Below are 16,933 nucleotides of genomic sequence, written 5' to 3'. Positions count from 1 at the left end.
CTTTATATTCTCTGTAGGATTTAACAACAGCTTTAAAAAAGTTTTAAGTACATACCCATACTTCATTCTCATTCTATCATTTTCTGGGTTACAGTAAAATCTTTCCAAGTGTTCCTGGGAATCATTGGATACACTCTGCCACTTCTGAGTAGTTGTCCTCTTGATCTGCCAATGATATGGCAAGACCGTGTGGTGCTTCAAACAATCCCTGCCATAAATACACGTGCCTTGCAAAAAGTCCATGCAAATTTCAATTTCGTTCTCTTGGTGAGTGTGGTACTGTAGCTGGTTCACCAGCTCAAATACAAGATCAAGGGAAGCCTCCTCACTTTTGTCCTTAAAGAGCTCAGTATTCAACTTGTCACTTGTGTCCAAAATATACTGGATTGTAAAACTATTGTCTTGGAAAACCCCTGGAACGTAATCCATGACTTTGTCTATGCAGTCAGGACTAGCAGGAACATCACTTGAAACTGGGTGCAAAAGGGCAGTCTGGAAGTGCCCTGCTGTAGAATCTGTCACGGTCCCACTGATGGTTTCTGGTGGAAAGCTGTGATCCTGGATTGGAACCACTTGTTCTGCAGCATCAGTGGAAGGATGAGTTTCTGGTATTTGGCCCCTAACATTTGTTCCATCGGGAATCAGGACAGACATATTGTTTTCTGCTGGTGGACACGATGGATTGATTTCCAGGGGTTTTTTCACCATAGGTTCATGTAAGCTGCTCTCATCTGCATTCTGGTTTCTAGATCTAAAAACCCCATCAAGTGAGCCCGATTCTAGCAAAGTGTTTAATATTGGCCTCAAAGACCTCAGGGTCCCAGTTCCCAATCTCTTCTGATCCTTTTTCTTAAAACAAGTCTTCAACGGAGTGATCTTCTCAGAGAGTCTCATTTGGCATGAAAAGTCATCAGGAGGAGAGGGAGGCTGCACTACACAGTCTGGCTCAGGTTCGGTGGTTTCCATTTCCATGATGTGGATTGGCTCCAACTGCTCTTCAGAGTCTAAAAATCCTACCAGGAAAGGAATGAAGATGATCATTTACAAGCTGACAACAATTGCATCCCATCCATTCATCAAAACGTTTTGTTTTAGTCTGTGACTAAGTCCCTGAAATCACTCCTGTTATACTATATTTCATCTTTATGGGTCAATTTTAAATTTTATTGAGAAATCAAGGCTCTAAAGCAACCAAAGCTATTCAAAAGCCCATGGCAGATAAAGGTAAAAGAGAGTCTCTTCTAACAGGCTCTTGAAATTTATTTGTGGACATAATATACAACAAACTGTAATTCTACCAGGATATGAAATTTAACTTTAAGTCTAAGATAGGGTGGGGTAGAAATAAGTGTATCTAACTAATGACATTGGGGAAACCACATCTTCACTGCTTTGTGGTTTCCTTGCCAGTTGTTCACTGTATCACCTATTTCATGAGGTGACAAAAAACGGTTTCTTTGTTAAAAAAACAACAACAAAAAAACCAAAAACAAACAAACCTCAAATGAAGGACAAACTTCAAAGTTAAATAATGAGTGAACCTGGAGTGTGAGGACATACTCAGGAAAGAAGGGCTCTGGATTAAAATGTTGTATGAGAGAAAGCCAGGAGCCTGTTGAAGCATTTCTATTCAGTTAAGTCTTAACTTAAGTCATCTGCGACTTGAAGGGAAGTGACTATTATGAAACCAATTTTACCATAGGCTAATTGATATAAACAAGAGTGAAGTTCCTACAGCATAATGTTATTTGACAAGCTGCTGTATTCAGAAAATTCCAATATATTCCCCAAGGATGTTAAGGGTCTACTTTTGCAATCCCCCAAACGTTACCACTGTCGGAGGAGGAATACCAAGGCTTGTTTAGCAACAGAAGCTACATCAGCAACAACCACTGCACACTGTTTTGGAAACCAAACACAACTTTGTAAAACAGAAAGAGCCTCCCTGTCTTCAGAAAAGTTACATGTATTTTTTTTTAAAGGCAAATAAAGGCATGCTGTAGAAAACTAACACAAGAATATAAAACACAAAACACATTTCGGATTCCTTATGAACTACTGAAAGAAAATAAAAGAGTGCTTTCTTCAACAATCAGACCCCTTGCAAAAAACAGGAACGTAAAGTAAAAAGCAAAGAAAACTTTGTAAAATGACAAACGGTGTCTCCTCCACAATCTAGCACTTATTAACTAATTCTGAAAATATTTACTGAGCGCAGAGCCAGGTGGAACAGGGTTGGTGATGAGCAATTAATCCTTTCTCTTGTCCAATAGATTGAAAGAGGTATTTAATGCAAGGGCCCATGACTGCCTCAAGTATGCATCCCAGGTGCTCATTATAGTGCCCAGCACAATGCAAACAGTGGGTACCCCACAGTATTTTGGGGTTGAATTACTGAAGAAAAATAACCTATTAAGTGCCTAGTTCTATTAGTCTTTATGAGTCAACAGTAACAAATGGTAAAATTGAGTCCCCATAAAAATGAGTATTAAAGATCTAATTGGAGAGATTCTGCAATTTGTGTGTAAAATGTGCATAATGATCAAACACACACACACACACAAACAGCATATGACAAGGTATTAGTGTATACGGTAAGTACAAAAGGAAAAGGTAGAAAGAGTTCAGTGTAAGCTGCCATTGTTAGGCAAAGCTTCACGAAGGAGGGACTTGATAGAAGACATAAATCAACTGGAAAGCAGCCAGGCCAGGCGTTATTATTCATCATTCAGTGCTCTTGCCTCAAGGCACAATTGGCACAGATTGTGGTATTCCCTCTCAACCACACCAAACCGGCCTGTGCCTTCCCCCACATTAATGCGCGCGCACACACACACTAACCACTCCTATCACACTCGATCAATGCAAAGCAGACCCTAAACCAATTTTATTGATACATACACACATACAACTTTTCCTATTATTACCCTGTCACACTCGGAAATAAAATTGAGGAAGAGAAGTGGCGGAGTGGCGGAGTGGGGAAGTCACTTGGACCTCGTTCCTCAATTAGTTTGCATAACAAAAAATAAAGATTGAAAGGACACTTCCTCCGGTCGCCAGGTCCCCGGTCCCCCGCGGAAAGCGACCTACCACTCCACCCACCTCGGGATGCACGGGCTTCTCCCGCACTCCCGGCTCAGAGCCCGGTCCATGGAAACCGCCCGCTCCAAACTCAGGAATCTCTCGAGGGCCCGCCGCTGCCCGACACCTCGGCGCCGAGCCGGGGTCCGAGCGACGCCTCCTGCGGGCCGCGGCGGTTTGCGCAGCTCCGCACCACGAACCGCGTCAACTCCGCGCAGCGCGGCGGAGGCGCCGCCCGGCTCGGCCAATTCCCGGAGTTCCGAGCACCCTGCCCCCCGCCTTCTCAGCAGGCGCTGCGGCCCCCCCCCCCCAAACTCTCGGTCCAGCCTCCTCCCAACGAGCACCCCCAGTTCAAGCTTCCCTCCCCCCCAGCAGCCCCTTACGGCGCCTTCCACAGACAATTACTTCTTCACCTCCTCAACCAACCTTCCTGAGAGGATCGTCCCGCGAGTCTCGAAGGATCGCACAATCTACCCGCCAAGCGCCCGGGAAACACGGCGGACGCTTCTTGGGGAGGAAGGCGAAGACTTCTGCGCCTTCAAAGTTAATCTAAAAACAGTCTGCAAACTTCTGGGCGGCAGCCGGAACGCGGGGTGGCCGGAAGGCTCCCCTAGCTGCCGTGCCCTCCCCCTCGATCTGCGAAGTGCTCCCGCGGGGGAGGCCGCAGAGACGCGCCCCCGCGCCAGCCCTGACCAAAGGGGAATCGGGAGGCGCCGGGGACCCTAACCCTTCAGTGTCTTACTCCGACTTATACACCTGCCAGCGGCCCTAAGTGACTAAGAAGTGTAAACTAATTTCATCCCGATATTGACAGGATTCGAGTTCATTTGGTACAAAAAGGCAACCTAATTATCAATCACCCTAGATCCCTGAGAGCCGGCTGCGAGGCCGGCGCCCCCTTCCTCGCCCGCCATCCCCGCTAGGGTCCCTCATCGGCTCCTCAGAGCTCACCCGGAGCCCTTTACCTGAACCGGCAGCCTGAGAGAACCGACCACAGGAACCGAGTCGCGGCGCTGCCGGCTCGCGGGCAGCGTCCGCGCCGGGGGGTCAGCGCAGAGGGCGGGCTCAGGGGTCTAGGGGTCGCAGGCCGGAGACGCCGCGTACCGCGAACGGGCCATTACGCCGCCGCGAGCGCAGAGAGCCGCGACAGACTCCCGATCCAGCTCCCTCTCCTGTCACCTCCAGCTCTGCTTTAAAGTGGCTTCCGGTCGCCTGCTCACAGCAGCCCGGTCGCGAAGGCGGAGCCTAAGAGGCCGGGTGTGGGGTGGGGTGAGGGGGCCGGGCGCTCAGTGGGTGCCGGGAAGGAGACCCGCCCCGTGCGCGCGCGCGCGCTAGCGCTCGCTCACTGGGAGGCGCGCGGGGTGCGAGTGCAGCGGCCGCGTGCTCCCGCGAGGGGGCGTGTCCTTTCGGGGGCGGCTGGGTCTCCGAGGGTCCGCGTCTACGCGCGTCGGGGAGCGCGCGGCGGTGAGGAAGGAAGGTTCTCTCCCTGTGGGGCGGGCTCCACCTGTCTGCGGACAGATGGAGGGTCACTTTGTTCCGAGGAAACCCTGGCAACTGAAGGAGGATGTGAAACAGAACGACCCGTTTCTGGGCGGTTGGCTTTGTTTATTTGCCTCCTCACTAGCCGTCTCCTGCCCCTGACGCCACCGAGCCCCAAGAGGAGGCAAACGGCTGCTACCACCGCTGCGGCCAGACGGGGTCGCCCGCGCCGTACAGAACGGGCCGGCCAGGAGGCACACCCGGGCTGGCCACCTGCCCGACGGGGTCACAGGCATTCCTGTTCCAGGGAAACGTACGCTGCATTGCAGAAGGGAAACCTAGCTTTGGGATTTTGACGATAAAAACCCACAAACACCGTAATGACTGATTCACTCAATACTGGGCGAGCGCCTATTGTGTGCCAGGAGAGTGCTAAGCTTAGACTACATGCCTGTCCCAGACCAAGCCTGTCCTCGTGGAGTGTGCAGAGCACCACGTTCTCACCTCTAAAATATACACCCCATGAGAATTTACCATTTTTTCTGAATTATAAAATGCCTTGAATGTTAAGTCCATATATTGAATAGGTTTGCAGTGGTGGAGGAAGAAACACTACATTAAATTCATGTAATTACTATATATTGGAGAAACAAAGGCCCTGATCAAAATCAAAGAAAGTTAATTATGGCTTCATCCCTAGCAGCTGGCAGAGAACAAAATACAGGTTACAAAGAGATGCTCTCTGTCAGTGGCCTGAATATAAACTGACTTAATTCCATAATGTGGAGCCTTTCTCGGTTGAAAAACCCAACTATTACCTTACCAGACATGCAAACTTATAATAATAGGAGCTGAGAGGTGGTAGTAATAGATACATGGTTCCACGCTTTTCTTAAACTCTTCTAAACCAAACGGGGTGACAACTAAACTCTTCTAAATCTATTCAGCAAAGAATAGATTAAGGGTAGTATCTACCCAACAGGCTTTTTTCAAATATGGACAGTGGTATGGATAGGATTCAGAGGTTAATAAAGAAAAGCCAAGAATTTCCAGGCTTAAAAAGTGGACTGAGACAAGATTTGGTCTATGCCTACTCATACATGGAACTGCCTAGAAACAAGTATCTGAGTATAAATCTATTTTACTGTTTGCTTTCTATTTATCTCACCTGTTCTGTTTTATTCTTTTCATGGCTTCTTTTGGATTAAGAATTTGTAATCTATTTTTTTCTAACAACTAGATTATTTGCTGTACATTCTTAGTGTTTCAGTTATTTATTGCTGTGTACCAACTATCTCAAAACTTAGTGACTTAAAACAACTCTTCTTCGCTCATGATTCCAGATTCTCTGGCTCAAGAATTCAATCAGGCCATTGTGCAGGTGGCTCATCGCTACTCCATGATGTCTTGGGCCTCAATTGGGGTGGCCCAGATGGCTGGGACCTGGTTCAACTAGGGCCGTATGTACTGGGCCTCTGTCCTGGCTGTTGGCAGGATTCCCTGGTTCTTCTCTACATGGCTTCTCCATGTGGCTAATTTGGGTTTCCTCACAGGATGGTAATCCCTAGGTTCCAAGAGGGAGCCTTCCAAAAGGACAAGCCTCAATGTGCAAGCCTTTGCTTATATCACCCTTACTAATGTGTCGTTAGCCAAAGCAAGTCACACAATCAACTCAGAGTCTGTGGCACAAGGCCATGAATATTGGGAGGTGAGGTTCATTGGGGGCCATTTAGATTAAGGGCAGATCACCTTAATCCAATTAGCAATTAATTAAAAGTTACTTCCAGGGTGTAGCTCTTTGGAATTACAACCTAAAATCTTTCCTCCTCGGGTCCTGAACTCAAAATTTTCACCCTCCACTCTCCACCCACTCTTCTTGAGAACTCTAGCTAGTTTTCAACTTTTCCACTACTGTTTCAGAATGTCAGTTCCCTCAGAGGGCAAAATGGCACCAGATTCTGGATTTATCACTCTTGGATCTAGTCTCAGACTGCCAAAGTTTTAATGCTCTAGGAAAGGTATCCTCCACAGCGTCCACTTCAGACATGACACCATGGAAGACAATTTAATAGGTAGATTCTCCTACAGAACAGAACCAGGAACTGACAGATTAACTGACCAAGGGCATGGATTCCTTGCTATAGTTATCCAACAGGATTTGAGATGTTCTATGGACCAATGACCACTATGAGTTTCCCCTTTTCCGAATAAGAATTTTACCAACATCCTGTACCTTGTCTATCCACCATTACTTACTAGGAGTATCGAGGCACATAACTTTTCTTTAAAAAGTATCAGAGCCTGAAGATTCACATTTTTGATGGGAAGTACCCCACATCATCAGGACTTCTGGATCCTGGACCCGAGCTCATTGCAGTAACTGGATGAGACTTGGGGAGTGTTTCTCTTGGGGAGGGGATGAGTATATTCCTTACATGAGAAGCAGGGGCAGACACTGCTTGTTTCCCTTATCTATTAGACATATCTGGATACTTTTGTGGGGGAGGAGACGAGGGCTGGCAATATGCCTAGCCAAAAACACTCATTTCCCTAGATCACATACAATGATGGGTGATCATGGGATATAGTTATAGACATATGGTGAAGGTTTCTAGGAAAACATTTCTTTTCCTAATATGGAGACACCCTTCCATGTCTTTTTATTCTTCCTACTAGAATACTAACATAAAGATGGAGATGGAGCTTCATGACAATAATGGTGAGAGCATGATGTGGGAAATATGAAGATGGGGATGCTGGAGCAGAAAGATGGAAGGAGTTTGGGTCATTCTTGACATCTTAGAGCTGCTGCAGCAGTCCTAGACTGGCTACCCCTGGACTTACTGTTGTCTAAAAAATAAGCCCTAATTTGGTTTTCTGTTACGTGCAGCTAAACATGTTCTTGGCTAATAAGTAAACTATCATAACTTGTCTTCTAACTAGTCTTTCTGCTTGCAGGCTCTACCAGTTGGATGGCAGTATGACCTACTATGTCAGAGATGTAAGAGCTGTCACAAAGCAGTATATCAAGTCCTATAGAATTTCCTGCCAATTCCACAGATATACCAAATTATAAGATTAAGAAATGTTTATGAAAGAAAAAAAATAGGAAGTAGAGAGGAGACATAAGAATACCCAGAACTGAACCTTCTAAAGTCCCGTTTTAACATTTTGCTATAGTTATGTTCTGTCTTATTCAAAGATTTTTTTCTATTATAACATGACTATATATTCATATTTTACTTCACATTTTATCATAAGCAGCTTTCCATGTTAACACAGTCTTTTAAACACATAGCTGTTGAATATTCCCAGTAAATGCAAGTTTTACTAAACTGGTTCTTTGTCATTTAAATTGTCAATTCACTTTAAAAAATCATTTGTTCATTGAGTATCTAATACATTCAAGTCACTGGATTAAACATTTAAGTATGCATACATGAATAAGTGGCTCCTCTCTGAATGCTCTTCAGAACTACAAAAGGCCCAAATGTATGTGTGTGTGTGTGTGTGTGTGTGTGTGCAACATATATGGAATTGCATGTGTATACTTTCCATATGTGGCCCTAAGCCATTTAATTCTTTTTAAATATGCTTATAGGATTGAAATATTCTAATTTCCTTTGCATATATTCCTTTTATTGCTATTTCTGTTTTCCTTGTCTGCTGGATTTGCCTTAGCATGACTGATCAGTTTAGCAGAATGAACAACTTATTAATGTAAAAGCCAAGACTACTTACTTGAAATTTTAAGTGACTCAAGAGCTCCGATTTTCATCTTCATTAACAAAGTACATGCTATAAAGTACAAGTATCAATATCTGTTGCTTTCTGTTTTCGTAATTGTTAGTAATAGTTATTTCCCCAATATCCCTCTGGTGGAAAGATAATCATTTCTGGTTACCACACCAAGAAGGAAACAGTGACTAATGTGACTCAGAGAGCACAATGAAAGACCTGAGATTTGAAAACAGAGGCTTTGGCTCTTAGCAATGCTGTACTAAGATTACATGGAGAACACAGCCAACTTGCATAAATGGCAGACTGACAATTCCTTATCTATGAGTGCTAAGTCCAAGCTATAGTTTTCAGACTATAAGGACAATTTATTCTTTAACTCAAAAGAAGTTCAGATGTGCATGTATCTAATATATCCAAAGTGAAAGAAAACTCCAACTGTTATTATCTAGGCAACTAAATGACTGCTGTTTTTAAACGTATAAAATCTACCATTGAAAATTCTGTCTTGATGCTGTTACTAATGAGCCAACTGTTGGAACTTATCTAAAGGAAGATTTCCTCTTTTCCTAAGAGGTGGTTCTTCACTTTTGAGATTCTAGAGCAAGAAACGATTTTGGCTGAATGTATTCACCTCAAGTGGGTTTTAAATATGGTGTTAATGGGAGAAGATTGGAAAATGCTACTAGAGAATATGTCAGAGCAACAAAAGGTAGAGATTTAATCAGCACGAATTAAGAGTGAATTAATTCAATGCTCAGAGGTGGGTTGGTTTAGAGCATGATATGAACCTGCTTTGATAAATGTAAACTTAAGATTCATATTTTCATAAAGTGATAGAATATTCACTTTGCAGACCGTTTCTATGTTTTAGAAACATTTCTCAGTTATAATCTCCTTTCTTGAAACTCACTTCTCTCTGCCTCTGATGAGGCAAGGTGCCTCTGTCTGGAAAAGATGAGGGTATAAGGCCTAGTGGAAAATGAAACAGATAGAATATGAATAGGATGAGCTCAAACGCTTGTGCCAAATCACAAACTAAAGATGATTCTTGACTTATGATGATGTTATGTCCTGCTAAACCTGTCATAAGCTGAAAAATTATAAGTTGAAAATGCACTTAATGTACCTAATTTACCAACATCATAGCTTATACTAGCCTACCTCAAATGTGCCCAGAACACTTATATGACAGCTACAGTCAGACAAAATCATCTCTCTGCTGCCCAGCATCATGAGAGAGTGTCGTACCGCATAATCATTAGCCTGGGAAAAAAATCAAAATTCAAAGTACAGTCTCTACTGAATGTGTATAGCTTTCGCATCATAAAGTTGAAAAATCGTTAAGTCAAACCATTGTAATTTGGGAACCTCTGTGTTGTTTATCTAAGATTTGCATTTGTAAACTGCCTGATCATCTGCTAGACTGTTCTTATCTTCCCAGGACAGCTAAGTATGCTCTTTAATCCTCTTCAGTTTTGGACCTGTTAAGTGCTGTCTGATCTAATCGGTTTTGGGTCTATATGAAATGAGTTTCTCAGAAAAGTCCTCCCCAGATGTCTTCCAGACCATTCATTCATTCTGCACACATTTGTTGAGTGTGTATGTACCGGGCACTAATTATGCAATGACTATGATAGTCCCTACTCTCTTTTTTTTTTTATAGTGAAGTCTGTGAACTTACCACCCAAATCACTTGGGAAAGTCTGCTGCAGATTCCCCGGCCCCACCCTAGACGTCCTGAATCAAAATCTGGGAGGGCAGTGGATTCTGTACTTTGAAGAAGCTCTGAAGTACTGCTGCTGCTTTAGGAGCTCATAGTCTTTTAAAACTCTTGAGGGTGGGGTGAGAGGGAAAGGAGACTTGGAGGCTGTGGCCAAATAGGAAAACAAACAAATATAATGTAATAAGTACTATAAATAGTAGCATAACTACCAGGTGCTAAGAATATAGAGAGAGGAAGAATTAAGCCTAACTCTCTATAGTAAGAGGAATTACCAGCAGCAAGTTTCTTAAAGTATCTAAAATTATTCCTTAGAATGTTAAGAAACTCTGTTGTTTCTACTTGATGTACAACTAAATTTAATAGGGAAAAAAAAGTTTACTTTTTTAAAAAGTGAATTCACAAGTAAGGATAATCTTGAAAATCATGTGCAGAGATCATTTGAGTTAATAGCATCTCTACTTGTGTGAATTTATCCTAAGGCTATAATTAGGGTTATACGCACAAGATTGGCTACAAAGCTGTTCCTTGCAGCAAATGAATTGTGCCCAAGTGCTCATTTTCATCAAGTCCCATACTTAGTTCTCTGTTAGACACCTTCCCTGTCCCCACTTCTTATACTGTCTTTAGACTTCTGGGCCCAAAATACTTCCCCTTTTTGCTGTTTAGGCTCTGCAAAACCAGTAGTCTATCTTTATAGTAAAGACTTTTTCCAGTGACAAAAATATAATTTAGGAGTTTATCATTAAGCTTGGCTGGCCACACTGGGCAGGCTCATGTACATAGCATACTCAATATGGTGATTTTTGGCTGATGGGATATCCTAGCCATTCACTGAGAGGAAATATTCTGACACCCATCTGCCTTACATCTGTGACTCCTCCACTAGGCAGATAGCTCCTAGACCATAGATTTTCAAGCTCACCTGTACATGAGAATCACTTGAGCCACTTTAGAAACATATACTATATACATGTATATGTTTATATGTTTCCAGTCACACCAGACCGATCAAATCAGAATCTCTCAGGTGGGACTTGTGCATTGAATAGGGACTGCATCTTATTTATCTTTTCCTCCCTGGTTCCCAGGAGAGCAATTGACAGTGTCAGGTAGTTAATCACCCCATTCATTCAGCACATATTTACTGAATATTTGTGTTGTTGGCACTTCTTAGTGATAGGGATACAGCAGAGAATAAAACAAAAGGTCAACTTTTATCAACATTCAAATGGGAGAGAGACAGGTGGTATTAGATGGTGATGAAAGCTGTAAAAATAAAACATAGTAAGGGTATACAACCACATGATTTATCAAACAAGGATATTTTGAGAGTAATTACTTATATCAAGACAATACAGTTGAAACCAGGACTGTCCTGAATAAATCTTACTCTAGGTAAGGCGTTAAAGAGCATTGTGGGAAGGGAATGAGGTGCTTTTTAAAAATGGTGTGCTGTTCAGGAAAGGCATTTCCTAAATGGAAACATTTAAGTAGAAGCCGCAGGAAGATAAAGGAGCTAGCCATGAGGGTATCAAGGGAAGACTTTCCAGGTAGATGAAATAGCGTGTGCAAAGGCTCTGACGTAGGTGCAGCTTGGTTGGCATGGTAGAGGAAAATCACAGAAGTCAGTTTGATTGGAGTGGATTGAACAAAAGGGAGTTCTGCTGAAGAGGTCAGAGTGGTGGCCAGAGGACAGATTTCATATCATTTAGGCCCATGGTCAGGACTTTGGATTCTACCTTGAGACAAACATCTACATGATTTATTTACATATGAAAAGGATAACTCTGGCTCCTGGGTGTAGAGGAGCCTTTTAAGATGGCAAGAGTGAGAGCAGGGAAGATCAGTTAATAGTCTAGGCAAGAGATTATGGTGGTTTGGATTAGTGTGGTAACCGTGGCAATGGTGAGATGTGCTTAGGTTCTGGACACATGCTGAGGGTAGAACTGAGAGGGTTTGCTGGTGAACTGGATACAAGGTATGAGGGAAATTGAAGAGCCAGGGATGACCCCTCAGTTTTTGGCTCGAGCAATTAGAAGAATGAAGTTGTCATTTATTGAGATGGTGAAGATTATGGGAAAGAGGCTTTTGGGAGCAAGGGAAAAGGAGAGTGTAGTTTTGGACATGTTAAGATTGAGATATATTAAATATCCCAGTAGAGATGATTAGTAGGCAGTTGGATGATAAAGGCTAGAGTTTAGGGGAGAAGCTGGGACTGCTTGCTACCATATTTAAGAATATCCCCATTTCTAAACCTACATAGCAAACATATTGGTTCCTCCATTTGACATGAAGGTTAATTAGAACGGCTTAAATATGTGTCTTTTGAAAAGAGTGGTGGGCTATATTCTGCATTTGCAGAGGAGGAAGATTTATTTTCACAAAGCCTGAAAGTGAGATGTCGCCCAGTGGTGTGTGTACTCATTTCATATTTCTCCAGCAGAGGCAAATCCCTATAAACCTACGCTAACTGTGGTTCCCATTATCCAACTTTGTCAATGATGACACTATTCAAGAAAGCTGACTGAAAAAGAAATTGCTTTGAAGCTAAAGAAGTGAAACAGTTAACATCTGTGTGTCGTATAAATCTAGAGAAAGAAAAACTGCCAACTCCAAGTCAAGCATATTAAGATAGAAAATACAAAATTGGTACAGGCTCAAACAAGTTTCTAGTAAGGTAAGCCTAAATCCAGTATCAATTCAAGTTCCCATTATTCACTGACTTTTTGCCTACAAACTTTCAAACCAGAAACCTTGGTACTCCCAGTACCATGCTCCAACCAGCTGAGCTAACCGGCCACCCCATGCCTACAAACTTTAAAGAGGCAGCTGTCTTTATTTTCAGATGTGAAATAGATGGGAATTTACCAGGGGAATCTCTATTAAGCAAAAGATCATATTTGCAACATTATTCCTGTGCCATTTTGACTTCATCACCTACCTGAGACTCTTTGTCACTTTTAGAGGAGTTAGCCAAATTGGAAATTAAGGATCTCAATTGCTTTTTCTCAATGATCAATGTGTTTATTTTGAAACCAAGATAACCTCTTGGTTTGGAAGTTTTGCAAAGTCAGCAAAGACCATTTCTTTGGTTAAAAATAACAGTCTATCGACATGAAATCAACGTGACCATAAGAGAAATGGAAACTGAAACTGTTTTTTTTTTTTTTTTTTTTTTTTTTAAATCAGACTTTAAAATTAAAGGCCAGGAAATTTTAGCTGCATCAACAAAAACCATACATGCAGAATTGTTGATGGAAATAAATGGGCTAATTGCATAGATAAGTGACTTTTGATTGACAATCATTTTTCTTCTTTCCTCTATTTTATTGGGCATCTGCTACTAGTTGCTAGGCATGCAATGATGAGCAAAACAGACGTGATCCATACCTTTATATAGCATATCAAAGAAGAGAACTATTACTCAAATAATCACTCAAAGATTGCAATTACAAACTTTAATAAGTACTTTGAAGAAGAGCAGGGGTGCCATGACTGAGACCTGCCTAGACCGGGGAAGCCAGGGAGGCTTCCTTGCTGAAGAAACATTTGGCTGAGCTCTGGGGTAAGTAAGCATTAACTAAGTCAGAGGGGGAGATGGGTGAGAGCAGTTGACAGTCAGGAGATGGAAACCACAGTGCAAAGCCAAAATTGTGAAGATGTGGCATGCAAAAGGGAGCCAGTGTGTCTGGAAAGGAGAAAGTGTGAAGGAGCATGGCTGGAGATGATCAGGGATATAGACCTTTGGGTCTACTTAAGGATTCTGAAGAAAAATAAGCAGTCATTGAAGTGTTTTAATTAGGAAAATGACATAACCATATTTTTATTTTTAAAAGTCAACTCTGGGGTAAGGAGAACTTTCACTTCCAATAATGGATTAGGAAAGTTAGGCTAACACTTTTACCGAGAAAACCCACAGAAGTTGGACAAAATCTTTAAAAATCCTTCTGAGAGCTAACATGGCAATGAAGAGTTAAGGTAACAAGATCTGAGAGAAGGAACCTTAGAGAGGTAAGCAGAACTTTTAGAGCCACTTTTCCCAAATAGTTGGCTGAGAAACTGAACAGAGCTTTTGACAGACTAAGAGGGATAGGGGTATAAAATTGGAGTTCGGGGAAGGTCAAGGGGAGTGACTCCAGGTTTTGGGTTGGGACCCAAAGGACTGCATTGAGAGTAAGGATAAACCAGAACTAGGCCAGCTCTCCCAGCTTCAAATCCTCTCAAGCCCTCTAATTGGCTTAGGGTGATCTAAGATTGCCAGTGGCCTTAACCTCTTGCCAGAAGCAAATGTAAATCCTCCTTGGAGAAAGATAATATTATTCTAGGCTTCAAACTATTTTTTACAATTATCCAAATGCAATATCTGGTACTCAATTAAAAATAACCAGGTAAGCATTCACAAACTGATGGGATGTGTCAAATGATACAGAAGCCAGATTAAAGGTTCTCCCACTGGCCAATATAGGACAATTTGAAAGATTAAAATAATGATGGCAATTTATTATAACATATTGAGTGAAAAGAATCCATGAGTCAATAAAACTACTTAAAAAAAAGGAAGGGTGCAGGAGAGGAGGGAAAGCTCTTCTTCACAGAAGAGTGCCAGCTAATAAATGTATACGGACTGACAGAATTGGAAAATCATTTTTGTAACCACCAAAATAATAATTGATAAGGAAAGGGTTACCAGTGGATGTTAGCACCACTGGGTAACAGGTTAGACAATAGAACATTCACATAGTCCCCACCTATCTCCTTATATGTTACTCATTAATAACAAAAGCAAAGAGGTAATCAATCTGACAAGAGAGCAACCTGATACACACCACCTTAACCAAGTGATCAAACTTAAAATTACCACTAACAGGCATTATGTACTTCTGATATGATGACTAGAGGAGGACAAACCATTGTCGGTGTAGTATTGTCAAAAAATATATATTTTTTTGATTCAAGAAGCATCTGCTGAACTCCAATAACAGGTAAGGCATGTGTTAGGAGCTATGGAGAATACCTTAAGATATCATAACTATGTCTTCTCTGAATTCAAGTGTATAAACTAGTTGGGGAGATAAGCCATCCATGAAAATTACAAGAGTAATTTTGTTTGCAAAGACTAAAACAACAATATTTCAGTCATTCTTAAGAATGTGTGGGAGGTTCCAGGGAGGTAGTTGTGGAGATGGTTGGTTTGGTTTTTGGAGGAGGATTGATTGGTTACTTGTTGGTTGGTTAGTTAAGGAGAGAGAGGAAAGAATAAAGAGACAGAAGGACATTACAGAAATTTCACTATAACTTACCATAGCTACCTGAGCCCTGGTTGGGGAGTGGGAATAGGGTAGGTGGAGGAAACAAGTTAGATTTGATCCAAATCTAAGTATGAGAGAACAATCAGATAAATTCAAATAGTGGGACATGCCACAGACTGTTTAAAAAATATCAATGTCATGAGGGAAAAAGAAAAAAACAGCAGAACTATTCTAGATTAAAGGAAACTAAAGGCTATGCCTGAACTTCATGTAAATACTGGATATTAAACAATGCTATAAAGGATATTATTCAATTGGGGAAATTTGAATACATACTGAATATATAACAATACATACTGATATAGTATCAATGTTTAATGTCTTGAGAGTGTTAAGAGACATGTTATGATCATGTAGGAGAATGTCCCTGTTCTTAAGAGATAGAGATTCATGGTAAAATATTTTAAGAGGTAAAGCATCATGATACCCTAGGGTACTTTCAAATGGCTCAGGGGAAAAAAACAACAACATATATATATATATATATATATATATATATATATATATATATATATGTGTGTGTGTGTGTGTGTGTGTGTATACGTATATATATATACGTATATACACATATATTTACACACACACATATATATATGCAGTTGTCACTTTGCATGGTAGTGTAGGACTCAAAAATGATTACGTAAAGTGAAACTGTGCAAAATTATTTTAATAATCTGTGGAAAAAATTACCACTGTTCCATGACCTTTAAACATTTTTGTCAAAACATTATGAATTCCCTTATGGTTAGTTATAAATGCAGGAAACTGAAAAACTAGTAGAACAACTTTTCATTTAGTACACTGTAATTTAAAACACTAGAAACACTGAGGATTATTTTGTTTCTTTGTAAAAAAACTTATAGTAGTTCTAACAATTCTTCTGATTGTATAGCTAACCATATGGATTGAGCATCTTCTCTATGTCTTTGCAACTTGTCATACTCCTTTTTAAGTTTGAATCAGCTAGTATCATTTTCTCATCTGCACTTATAATGTCATGAAATAGTTTCAAAAGTTCCTTTAATATGAAGTTGTTGCCAATGTCACTTCCTCCAAGACACCTTCTTCCTTTTCATCACAACCACTTTCCTCATTAATCTTGATAAGTTCATCTTCACTAAGTTCCTCTGGCTGCATAGCTAGAGAGTCTCTATGGTGACAGTGTCAGTATTCCCGGTTATCTCTTCTATGACTCCATTTTTATTCCAATTTCACTTCCACTGTCATCACTTTTAATTTTTTCCTGCACTTTCATCTTTGTTGGCCAATTTCCTCTTTCAAATATTCAAATTTATAAAATGTCATGTGAGTTTATCACTTGGAGACAAGGAAACAGCACAACTGCATGCCTTTGCTGTCTGTGCATGAACTGAATAACAGATGTGCAGTGACCAATCACTGACAGATTTGGAAAGAGCTGTTGTGATTGGTCACTGTTACTGATCATGATGGGCATCTGTTAATTATGCGGTGCTTTGAAGACTGAAGTTCTGGCAGTGAAGTTTGCACTTTCTGCAGTAAGACTTAGTACACCATGGTACTGATATTTGAGTCATGTTATTGTGTAACTGTGTGTGTGTGTGTGTGTGTTTGTGTG

At 41.4% G+C, this 16,933-nt stretch overlaps 1 protein-coding gene across 4 annotated transcripts in view; it reads right to left on the bottom strand.

Annotated features, from left to right (window-relative positions):
• The window catches only part of TIPARP (TCDD inducible poly(ADP-ribose) polymerase), a 116,110-nt gene that overhangs the window by 24,701 nt on the left and 74,476 nt on the right, over window positions 1-16,933 (bottom strand). Inside the window, exons 1-2 of one of the 4 annotated variants that reach the window (XM_019731960.2) lie at window positions 4,050-4,318; window positions 56-1,013 (exon numbers count right to left, since the gene is read on the bottom strand). In XM_019731960.2, the coding sequence (XP_019587519.1) occupies window positions 56-972 (917 nt within the window). In that variant the 5' untranslated portion in view covers window positions 973-1,013; window positions 4,050-4,318. Of the gene's footprint in view, window positions 1-55; window positions 1,014-3,510; window positions 4,026-4,049; window positions 4,319-16,933 lie in introns of those variants that run through there. The other 3 variants (XM_019731966.2, XM_019731965.2, XM_019731964.2) reach the window with 3 other exon arrangements.

Source organism: Rhinolophus sinicus, linkage group LG01, assembly GCF_036562045.2.
Source record: "Rhinolophus sinicus isolate RSC01 linkage group LG01, ASM3656204v1, whole genome shotgun sequence".
Taxonomy (NCBI): Eukaryota; Metazoa; Chordata; class Mammalia; order Chiroptera; family Rhinolophidae; genus Rhinolophus; species Rhinolophus sinicus.
The sequence above is the reverse complement of the archived record's forward strand: the minus strand, read 5'-3'. Positions and strand labels throughout refer to the sequence as shown.